Below are 12,437 nucleotides of genomic sequence, written 5' to 3'. Positions count from 1 at the left end.
AATAGGCGTTGCAGGGAGAAACTCTGCCAGCGATGCAAGGGTGCAAATTGCTGGAGCCACCGGCAATCGGAGGTTCGCATACATCAGGAATTCGGCCTAACTGTCCTTTATTAAATTTTTTTCGAATCCTAGAAAGAATGGTTAAATCATGACACGCTGACATAGCGAGAAACGAGTGATATGCTGCCTGCGCATCACCGCTTTATTGCAGTGAAGCATGTTTTGTTTTCCGCAGGTGCACGTATCAGTTAACCACGAAACCGTTTTTTTTCCACCTTTTTTGAACTGGAAGTCGCTGGGCTGGGGTGATCTTCAGCTGCCACTCATTAGTATTGCTATGTTGCATTTCCTTATGGCTCTTAAAGGCTGTCGTTTGCGTGAATTTGCGGCGAAATCGGGAATAGGCCTATGACACCCAAAGTTTTCGAATTAACCGGACTGGTGCTGATTGCTGCGGAAATATTTCAAATTAAGAGGGATTTGCCAATAACCGAGTTCTAAATAATGAGTGGTTTCACTGTACATTTCTTTTTAATGTAAACCTTCTGTACAATGCTCCAAATTTGGATTTTAGTGCTCTAAAAGTAACATTTTGATGCTCAGAAAATTGCTCCAAAATTTTATTTTGGCTGTTTCACCCCTGAATATAGTAGACTCTCAGTAAATGAAACCTGGAGGAACCAGGAAAATATGTTCCATTTAACAGGAGTTTCGTTTACTGAGAGGTGCACATGGGTGAAAAATGGCAGCCCGAAACCAAGCATTGCAGAGCCAATAATTCCGTTGAAGCAGTAGTTCCGTTTAACAGATTTCCGGTTACTGAGAGTCTACTGTATATTATTTATTACAAGAAATTATTACTCAAGTATTAAAAGATGTGAGAAGGGCAAGAGTAGGGGCTAGTTGGTTGTACATGGTAGACACTCGCGAAGCGCTAGAATTGAACACTAAAAGGCACGCTGAAGCACAGGTAGTTCTCACACGAGGGCGAACTAACAACTGTTTATTCGGTGGAAACATGGCAAACATATATTGGGTGAAAGGGAAAGGAAAAGAAAGAGCGTAAACCTGCGGACTGCACACTACAAGAAAGCAACCATCTGTGCGACATCAAATCTGGCCTTGTCAACTATCTAAAATTTCTACATGATCAAAGATGTGATTAATTTTTCTACAGTCCGGTGGCACTCTCATATAACACAAACACATGCATACAGTGAAGTAGACAGACGTACGAAACAATTTATTTAACATTCTGACCACGGGCCCGGCCTTCATCAAAATACAGTGCATGGAATGAGTGCTGTTCATTTGCATGTGCATGTCAATGAGCTGAAGATGAGAAAAGTGATATGAAAGGCGATATCTATGGGCAAACATAAAGTGCATGTCACTCGTTTTACAGAGCATCTAATACACGTGTGAAGAGATATCATTAAGCTAACAGGTGGTTTATAAATAAAGGATAAAAATGCGTACAGTATAACATGGGTACAACAGATCCGCTTACAATAGACATTGGGATATTACATACTAATTTGCGGCACTATGCTGACCTCCTTACTTGTTTCATTGATTGATCTTTGTTTATTACTAATTATAGTACAACGAATATTCAAATAGAACGGACTAAAATGTGAGGCTAGCAAGATGGTCAAGACTCCTTTACAGCAGACTTTTCAGCAGCGGACATCCTAAATTCAATAACTTCAGACTTCAAACATCGCTTCACGTACTTTTGGGACGGAAATAGAACGCCGTAGATATCGACGTACCTATTTTAGAATGAAGGTCCTATATCTCCAGTTTTTTAATGATTAGTTATGCCTAGCTACAACGGCAAAAAATTAGTGCACAGCGTGTTTGATTTTGCTTGTTAGGGCATTCACGTGCCAAATTGCTGGCCTCTGCCACCGCTGTTTTGAGCGGTCAGTGTGTGGCTAGCATGGCTGGGGTTCATAATGATGTGCAAGATGCCTAATCTTGCGCATCAGTAGGAGCCAGCGGCCGATGTGATTTGTTGCTTGCGCCGAAGTACATTACGGCTTGTTCGCTTTTGCACATCCGCAAGGGGGACGGTCTTGCCCGCCAAATTCGGGGCGGAGTTGGGCCTAGCCACATCTTCGAGCAGAAAGCGCAGCTGCAATGTGCATGGCCGCGGTGCCCGATGTTTTAAAGTACGAAGTTTTCAATTCAGTACAGAGATCTGTCCCACGATCGTAATCTGAAGACTGGACTTCCGCTTGCAGCTGCTTTAACAATCTGTGAACACCGAACGAGCATAACGAAAATGTCACTATGTACTGCAATTTTAGACAGCCGCGACCTTGCGACGCACAAGAAGCAGATGACGCTATCCCGGAGGCCTATCCGGAATGAGCATCAGACCAGCGAGGTGTACTGGAGCAACACGGCAGAAGCAGCCGATTGGAGGCCTACAAATGAATTTCATACATTTGATTTTCGAACACAGAATGCTCTTTACGAAATACTTTTACGATGAGCCCAAAGTAGTGGTGGGCAGTTGTGCCGTCGCCAAGGTATAAATTTAAAAAAAATACCGTTTTTTTTTGTGTGTGTGTGTGTGTTAGTTCCATGATGATTTTCACCACCTCGGCAGGAGCAAGAAACTTTTTACAGCTTTTATATGTAGTTTTCAGTGAAAATATTTTGGAATCAGATAAAAAAGGGCCACAGACACTGAAGAATGATCTACAAAAAATCAACTTTGTTATGCCCCATTTCAAATTAATTTGTGTACGACTTGTGATTCTCTCCGGTAATAACAGACCCATTCAGTGTTCCTATAAAAGTCTGCTGTAACAGTACATGGACTTGAACAGCAGCAATCTACAATCATGCACATTGGCACGTTCTATTGCATCATCTGTTAATTGTGGCGGTTAGTTTTGTTTGACTAGACCATCTTTTAGTGTTATGCACTTTTTCAAAACTTGAATCGCTCTGAACAGATTCTTTTGAAGCGTAAGGCCTGACTCTAAGGAATGCAGTCTTGCAATGTTTCAAGTGGCTACTATCAAAGTAGAAATACTGATACTGGTCTGTTGGCTTTCTGTAGAGAGCAAAGGATAGTTCATTGTTTACTACCGAAATGCTAGCATCAAGGAAACCAATTTTAGCTGCTGAGTAGCTGTGAGAATATATTTATAAGTGGGCATCGTTAAAGTCGAATATGAAGGAAAGCAAGTCCTGTACATCGTTCGTCTAAATAAGAAAAATTTCATCGATGTAACATTTATAATAGAAAGGTCTCAGCACACGGGTTTGCAATAGTTTGCTTTCAAGCTAGCCCGTAAATACGTTGGGTTTAATCTGCGTACCCATCGATGTGCCACTAATTGGGACATAGTGTTGCGCTTCATATTGAAAGTTATTTAACTCTCAAATAAGCCTGAGCGCCGCCGCTAATCTCTTGCTATTGGTAAGTCTATCAGGTGATGCTGCTTTGTAGGACTTGGCGACTGCTGTGATTTCATCTGCATGCGAAATGTTGGTGTATAAAGATGCTACATCGAGTGTCACTAAAAGAGATCTTTGAGGAATGGTGAGATCGATTGAACCAAAAGCAAAGTCGGCAGTGTTAATAAGTTGCCTCCATTTCATTTGTATTGGTGTTCTCACCATTTTTGCATTGTGCATTCACAACGCTTGGCATGTTTTTGGTGCATCATCCCTTAGAGCAGTTCTAGCGATGCGATGCTGTGTATTGTGCTAAGCATACATGATCCATGGCAACCTCTCCAAACATTTGCAGATCGATGCCACAGAAAGAGGCAGTAAAATACAGAAAACATCGAAATTGTGTGCACCACCTGGCATGGGCATGTGATGTGAATGTAACCTTGCGTGTGCATGATGTGTCGGATGTGTTTGCGTTGTGTGTTCAAGAGGGCAGGAAAAAAATTTGGCTTGTGAAATATACACTGGCCGAGTGGCAAATGTTTCATGCTTACCTCTTCATATGCATTTGCGGCTTGCTATGAACAAATAAAGAACTGTAGTGGTAGAAGCTTTTCATTGGGCATGCAATGACTTACAGTGTTTAGGTAACATTTCCCATGTGACCTAGAGAAGTACCGTTTAACAATTGTATAACAAACAAGACAAGAACAGCACGCACATTTCTTTTTTGATCTACACTCTACTTTCTTCTGATGACGCTCCATGGTTTTGGATTCATTCTTAGTCCTGCGGCTGCACAGGAGCACCTGCTGTTCCCTACGCATGCGAGCAGACGACGCGAGGTGGATGAATACACATGTAGAGGGTAATCAGCCTTGCTATTAGCTACAGGGCTTTGTAGCCTTCACAGTGCTGAAAGGAACTTATCAGGTGGAGTATAGATTGCACCCTATAGAATGCCAGGTGCTCAATTTTGCCCGGTAACATGAATACCGGTCTCAAACTGTACTCTACAGCAAAATTTAAGGTTAAGTAGCGTTCATATAGACACCAATTTTGAAAATAGGCATTTATAGGCACTTATAAAAGTTTAGGCATACACGTCAAAAATAAGCATTTGCAGGCACTATAAAAACACTACAGATGCTGTTCTTAACCTCTAATGCAAGAAACAAAATAGGCATTTGCCTAGTAATTCGGTCTCTAGTCATCAGTATACATAAAGACTTTTGTGAATTTAAGAGCTTGCAGTAGATTGTTTATGCATAAAGAGAAGAGAATGGGGCTCAAAACCGATTGCAGTAGGTGGTTGCAGTAGATCTGCATGCAATGAAACAATGCTACTGCGGGCACATAATGTTATTGTCGAAAAGTTCATTTAGTTGTAGTGCAATAAATTTTCCTAATAGGGTATTCACTGTACTGAGAATAGTTAATAGTCTACAACTGCCTGGCTGGCTTAGGTCTCCAGATTTGTACATAGGCCATCCTACACTATGCAAGTCTATGGCTTCTCACATTAGTCAACCAGTGTGCTATAAATACTTGACTGCACAAACTAGCTTGCTTAACCTTACGTCTAAGATTGCTAAAACAGTCACATGTATGCCAGACTTTTTGTGTTAGCAATAGGGCCCAGATGTAAGGCTAGTAAATACCTTCAAGGTTACAATACAAAAAATACTGGAAGTGGTTATGGGCATGAAATGAAATTCAGTTTAACCTTTGCTATTTGAAACTCTAGTAACAAGATGGAGTCTCCACTGTGTCACAAATAAAACGCTGGCAAAAGATGACAATCAAACGCACAGACAAGGCAAAGAAACTGCTGGAAGCGATGATGCAACATTTCAACACTTTGAGGCATAGTTTATGTGAACTGAAACTTGATTTTCTTTATAAAAGTTCCACTCCCCCAATGAGTAAAAATACAGCGAAGCCTTCGTTATATGCTAGCCAGTTTTTCGATGACCCACATTTTGAGAGAAATCACTTCCGTCCTATCAAAGCTAATTTTATGCCACCCCTCATTGTGTGATGAGTCTCTAATACTGTCAAAAAAAGAAAAAGAAAAAAGTCTTTAATGCTTTTGGTCACTATATTGAGGTGAAGGAATGACACTACACGTAATCTTTTTGACTAATGTCTCTCGGATCAGGCTTTGGGAAGCCAACTGTCAACTATGAACCAGGCCCAGCGAGCCGCTATAGACATAGAGCTTCCTAAATACACACTAGAGGGAACTCAGGCCCTAGTGTCTATAGGAGCTGTATCGCACGATGCTTCAGCGAGCATGGGAATGATGGGTAGTACACGGATTTGTCTAATCATCGTTCTTTTGGCTCTGTGTGAGTTCGTGTGGCTTGAAGATGTTTTCTTACAAAACGAAAATTAGCAAATGTTCAGTAGTTGTGCTTCTCCACCTTATTCTTTTGCTTACCAATATAAATCATCTCAATAAGTTCAAAAGTGTTCATTCTTTTCTTCGAACCAAAACTGAAACACAGCAACAAACTAAGCCACAAGTGCGATTCACCGCCCGCAAGTGTACTACCCATCAGTTTTATGGTCACTGAACGATCGCAGGGCCAGAGTCTTCTCTAGTTACCTTTAGGAAACTCTATGGCTATAGCCAGTGCAGCTCTGGACGAAGAGCCCCACCCACTTTAGTTACTAATAGGAAGTTTACCAAGAAATGTTTAATTTCTCTCGCTGAAGCTGCTGCTATCACGTAGCTCGGATACCGTGCAATGGTAAGTCTGGTGACTTTGTGTTCAACGCTATGTCGTACTATGTGGGTGCAAGAATTGCAGCGCTGATGCTACAGGGAACAGTGTCATTTTTTACTGCTTTTGACAGTAGAGTAGAAGTGCCTAATTGTAATTTATGTGAAAATTTACACCCATATGCTTCTGTGCCATGCAGGTAGATCCTCAATACCCATTTTACCACGGGGCGCGAGTTGACATCAAAGCAGACACACGGCTTTGCATGACAACTTCTGAGGCAGAGCAGTTCTCCGAGCAGATCCGTAAGTTTTCTTGCCATCTTCACATAGCACGCATAAAAACTAACTGTGGGGCATACAAAAGCTATACAACTCAAGCAGAAGCACAGAAACGCGTGGTTTCAAGTGCATGCTCGTTTAGCTGGAACTGTCACAATCACCAAGCCAAGTGCATTGATAAAAAGAATGTGCGAGAGCCTCTTATGCAGGGTGTGATGTGTACCAAGTGCTTGGGAGATTTTTATTTTTTTTTGCATGTGGCTGAGTCAGAAAATTGTACTAATTGAGGCTATTTTTCTTTCCCTTTTTTTTGTGCGAGACGTGTCTAACTTGGTTGTGTGCTCTGTAATGTGTTGTCACGGGTCAGGTGATTCTGTGACCAGGTAGAATTCTGTCAACATTAAAGGGCCCTGCAACACTTTTTCAAGTAGCTATGAAATAGATTTACAGAACAGCTTATTGGCTGACAAATTCTGCCTCAAGAATTCAAAGAATCCGTCCAGTACGAGCGGAGTTATGAAGCTTCGTCGCATGCTGCTATTGTATTCTGTCTTCTCTCGTTGCACGAAAGTGCTGGAAGTTAAGCAGGGAGGAATGGTACGGGAAAAGAAAACATGTCAAGCACACCTCGTGACCTTGAGCACATTTCTATTTTTGTTGTTGTGTATTGATGTTGGCCGCTGAAGTCAACATACTGTGCCGTCTGGTCATGCAACCCTGTATTTGAAGAGCGCCACCTGCTAGGTTAGATGTAAATATGTAAATATGTAACGGCATAACGCCAGTTATGTTCAGCCTTGTGTTTGGTTTCGTGATGGCAACAAAAATGCATTGCTGATATCGCTTGGTGCCTACACTGCCACTTCATCTGACCCATGGCTATTTAACATTGTTGACGAGAATGGGACGCAACAGAAAGTCAACGAACGCTGCCGCAAGGGAAGCTAGCCCCTGTGTGTACTCGTCATGGTCACAGCTGTCATCGCAGCTGGGATCAAGGCTTTCGGCATTGGCCCTCGAAAGAATGGGAAGACTATGTGTAACGTTTCGAATTCTTCTTGGAGACACAGAGCATCACAGATGCTGCCAAGAAGACATTTCTCAGCTTGGGGTCCCGCTACTTTTCAGCTGGCCAAAGCGCTAGTGGCCCCAAATCACTTAAAGGATATGAGACTCGAAAGGATTCTCGCTGCACTGTGGAACCACTTTGCGCCGAAAGCACCAGTGCTGACCTGGGGTTACGGCTTTCACCGCCTCGACCAGGCGCCGAGTAAGTCGGCTGGAGTCTACCTCGCTGTCCTGCAAACAACGGCATAACACTATGACTACAATGACCTATTTGTGTTCTGGCTACAAATGACGTGGTGAAGTGGCAACTACTGGCAAAAATAGAGGTATCTCTTAACAGTGTTGTCGAGGAAGTAGTGGCCACTGATTCCATTACCCAAGAAGAATACTTTACCTCGCCCCAAAGCACAGGCGCGCCGCGTGTCGAGCCAGTTCTCCACAGTACAACAAGCGATACGACGACAAGTGATAGTGAAGACGTCCTCCAGCTTAGCGCATGCCTCAATCAGCAACAGGGCATCTAGAGATTTTTAAGTGGCTCCTGCATCAGCTGCAAAGTCTTACACGAACGCCACCTGTGTCGATTCTGTGATGGTCCCAGTGGGAGTCTGGCCCACGTTGGAAGCAAGCCGATGGCCGAACTCTGCATTCCAAGAACATTCCTCGCACAAACATAGCGAACTGCGACGAGTTGGCGGTGACTGCTATGAACACAGTGTCTCAGCCTGCAGAGAAGCATACGCGACTCTCCTCCTTCCCTCTCTCCAACAGCTGCACATTACTCTCTCCACTTTTCTCCTACCACCTGCTTGCACTTGCTCCCCCCTCTCTATCCTCTAGGCATCTCTCTAGGCGTTGAAGGCCAACTCTAAAAATTTTTCGAGGTCAACTGATCTCAGTGAAATTCACTGGGTACGTTCATTTGCACATTTGCGCTTATTCATGCCGAATTGCAGTTTTGGGAGTTTCGCAGATTCTTTCAAAATGAATTTTATAGCTTGCCGCTAAATTCTCACCACGCTTGCCAGAATTAATAGCAACATCGTGTGTGTGATGATTTTTTGCAAACGGAAGTGACGTAACTGATATGCCACTGCAGCATCTGCTTGCCTGCTAAGAATTGTGCATGTTCGGTCGAAGCTTCCTCTACTGAGTGTGCTATTTTTTTTTCGTGTGGGTGGGCATGCGATAGGTGGCAAGTGTTGGGTTGTGAGCCACACATGATTTGCCATATACAGTCAACTGTCGATTTTTCGGACACCCGAATTTCGGGACATGCCCGATAATTCGGGCATCTTCGTTGCACCGCCACGAGCCCCATAAAATCAATGTATAAGGAAGTCTGAAATTTCGGATGCCCAAACCTCTCGGAGTCCAATTTTCTGGACTTTCTGACGTGACGGAAGGCCGGAAACCACCATCCAGTGGAAACCACCACAACAGCGTCGGATCGAGGTGAATGTGATCACATGCAAGCGGAACGCCGTTCAAACAAGGATCAACAAGTTTTTCAAGCCACTGCAGCTCTGACACCAGCTGCCCTGACGGCACCCGCTGTTGGCTGCATGCATTTTTTTTTAACGGCTCTTTTCAGAGCCATCCCACTGATGCTTTGGCAGAGTTCCGAAAGTCTGGTACCTCGACCTTGACCCTCTTGATCCGAGAAATATCAGTGAAATGGTGCATTTTTTGCTTGCATTGAGAAATATTAGGAAAATGGTGCGTTTTTTTTTCCTTGCATTGAAAATTATCAGTAAAATAATGCGTTTTTTTTTGCTTGCATTCATTTTTTCGGACTGCCCAAATTTTCGGACGGTTTTTCGCTCCCTAGAGGGTCCGAAAAATCGGCAGTTGACTGTATTCAACATAATAGCATAAGTGTTTTAGCCGATCACCGCAGGCACAAACTTGGACGGCCTGGACAAGTAGTGCCATCTGGAGGCATTATGCGCAACAGGCAGGTTCTTGCAAAGCATTACGTCATATGTAAAAGCACACTTGTTTGGATTTCGGTTTCCTTAAAACGGTTTATTGCTAATGAAAAATCATTTTTGAATTTATTGCACATTTAAGCTATCGAGCATGTGACAAGAGTGTCTACAAAACATAAAAGCACCATTACCCTGAGATGGTAAAAAAAAAATCGCCAAAGTTGGCCTTTAAAACCCCCATTGCACATGCGCGTACCCTTCGGCTCTCCTCTTCTGCGCTCGTCCCCTCTTGCCTCGCAACGCCGATGCAGGCATCGTCTGCTAGCGTGCCTCTTAATTGAAAAAACCGACTGCTCACCGTTCACCCCGTATATATTGTTACGGGGAGACGGCGTCTGACAAATCGCTCAGACGCCGGCAAGCAATCTCACGTGCCTCTAGAGCTCTAGAGATCACATCGCGGGCATATTTTGACGTGTGGCCAATGGCAGGAAGGAGCATGTCAAAAGGCAACGTAGGTTCTCGTCCGTACAGGATGAAAAATGGCGAGAAAGCTGCAGTGTCATGCCAACACCTATTATACGCAAACATTACAAATGGAAGGGCGGAGTCCCAGTCACGATGGTCGGAAGAAACGTACATGGAGAGCATGTCCGTGATGGTTCTATTTAGCCGCTCCGTGAGCCCGTTGGTTTGAGGATGATACGCCGTTGTGAACTTATGCTTTGTAGCGCAAGAGTGTAATATTTTTCGGATAACTTGTGATAAAAAGTAGCGACCCCGATCGGTAAGCAGTTGCCGAGGAGCGCCGTGGCGTAATATGACGTCTTCTAGAAGAAAGTCAGCGATGTCGGTCGCACAACTGGTAGGAAGGGCTCGCGTGATGGCATACCGAGTGGTGTAATCCGTGGCGACTGCTATCCACTTGTTTCCGCTGGCCGATTAAGGGAACGGTCCTGGTAAGTCAACACCTACCCTATAAAATGGTTCCGATGGGATCTGAATGGGCTGAAGGCGTCCCGCTGGAAGGGTTGCTGTTTTTTTGCGGTGTTGACAGGATTTGCATGAGGCGACGTAACGGCAGACGGATCGGTAAATACCGGGCCAAAAGAAGCGACGTCGAACGCGGTCATAAGTTCTAGAAACTCTCAGGTGACCAGCCGTCGGAATATCATGCAACTGTGCAAGGACAGTCTGACGCATATGTTGTGGTATGACCAACAGCAGCTCAGGTCTGTCAGGATGCATGCTGTAGCGATATAAGACGCCATCTTGTAGCAGGAACATACGGAGAGATGGAGGAGTTGTGGGACCACTAAGCCGAAGGATTATATCTCTGAGGTGAGGATCACGGCGCTGCTGATCTCCGATGTTGCTAAACGCGGAAAGTGCCAAAACGCAAGTAGGCTCATCGCTCTCAGAAAGGTCTGCTGGGTCTACTGGATGACGCGACAAGCAATCAGCATCCTCATGGTGGCGACCTGATTTGTAGACGAACGTGTAGGAATATTCCTGTAGCCGTAGAGCCCACCGGCCGAGACGTCCATTAGGATCTTTTAAGGGCGACAATCAGCATAAGGCGTGGTGATCAGTGACAACCGTGAACGGGCGTCCATACAAATACGGCCGAAATTTAGCCACTGCCCAGACGAGCGCGAAGCATTCGCGTTCTGTGATGGAGTAATTTCGCTCTGCTAGCGATAAAAGACGGCTAGCTTATGCAATAACGCCCTCGCAGCCATGCTTTCTTTGTGCCAAAATGGCTCCGATTCCGTGGTCGCTGGCGTCGGTACGCACTTTCGTTGGAGCGCATATATCAAAGTGGCCGAGAATCGGTGGTGTCGTAAGTCTACTCGTCAGTTCAACGGATGCTCTGGCTTGTTCAGGTCCTCACACAAAAGTCACTTTTTTTTAGTAGTTCCGTGAGCAGGCGTGCGACGTCAGCGAAATTTCACACAAATCTACGAAAGTAAAAACAAAGGCCCACAAAGCTTCGAACGTCGTTTGCAGAGGTCAGGATCAACATTTTCTCAGGATCGGGACGAACACCAGAAGAATCGACAAGGTGTCCAAGGACAGTGAGCTGCCGGCGGCCGAAGTGACATTTCGACGAGTTTAGTTGGAGCCCTGCTTTGCGGAAAACCAAAGGCTGGAGTTCATGACTGATATGTGAGCGCCGGTGTCAATGAGTGCTACCACAGAAGTACCGTCAACATTTACATTATTCAAGTTGTTGTGTCCGGGTATCGTGTGTAGAGGAATTTCAGGTCGGGTCGTCAAAGCAGGTCACCTCTACCGTCAGTTTTCCGAGGACTGGTGGTAAGAGGGTGAGGGGGAGCGACATTGGTTAGTTAAACGGGACATGCGTCCAGAGGGCGACGGAGAGCGGCTTGGTTGGGCAGGCCTGGATGGCGAAGCATCATCTTGTGCCATGTAGATCGGCATCCGAGAGCCAGCAGGTGGGCGTCGGGTGTTGGCATAATGCGACCATGGCTGCCAACCTCAGGAAGTGCGGCAATGACGTGAAATATGGCCGACTCGTCCACAGTTAAAGCACATCGGCCTGTCATCGGAAGTTCGCCATTCTGCCGGGTTCCGGTAACATGGGCGGTTGTTCGGTCCGCGGGACATACTAGGTGTACTGGGCAGCCGGTAGTCAGGTCGGTTAACGGGGCATAGCGCCTGAAGTCCGGCGTTGGCAAGTTCCTGGCGTACGACACTCTTGATCAAAGAAATCGTGGCGCGAGAGTCGTCAAGGGCCTGGACTTGGTCAGACAGAAGAGACGCTGCCTCGATTTCGTGGCGCACGATGCGCACGATATTGTCGGAAGCAGCAGAGGCTGGTGGCAAACGGGCGTCCTCGCAGGCAGATGTTGCAGCAGTGTTGGGAAGAAGACGCAAAAAGTGTGGAGTGATACGGCGACTTTTCGCATCTTCGAAGCATCGGCATTCATTAATAACGTCGTCTACGGTCGATGAGTTTCGAAATACGAGGAGATTGAAGGCGT

The 12,437-nt window shown here is 45.2% G+C and overlaps 1 protein-coding gene across 4 annotated transcripts in view; it reads left to right on the top strand.

Annotated features, from left to right (window-relative positions):
- Nucleotides 1-12,437, top strand: part of Ube4B (Ubiquitination factor E4B) — a 244,571-nt gene that overhangs the window by 95,216 nt on the left and 136,918 nt on the right. For all 4 annotated transcript variants that reach the window (XM_037420066.2, XM_037420059.2, XM_075890893.1 and 1 more), the window contains one exon: nt 6,349-6,454. In XM_037420066.2, coding sequence (XP_037275963.2) covers nt 6,349-6,454 — 106 coding nt within the window. The remainder of the gene's footprint in view (nt 1-6,348; nt 6,455-12,437) is intronic.

The sequence above is a fragment of the Rhipicephalus microplus genome, chromosome 3 (genome assembly GCF_043290135.1).
Source record: "Rhipicephalus microplus isolate Deutch F79 chromosome 3, USDA_Rmic, whole genome shotgun sequence".
Lineage (NCBI taxonomy): Eukaryota > Metazoa > Arthropoda > Arachnida > Ixodida > Ixodidae > Rhipicephalus > Rhipicephalus microplus.
This window is presented reverse-complemented; position numbering and strand designations above follow the sequence as displayed.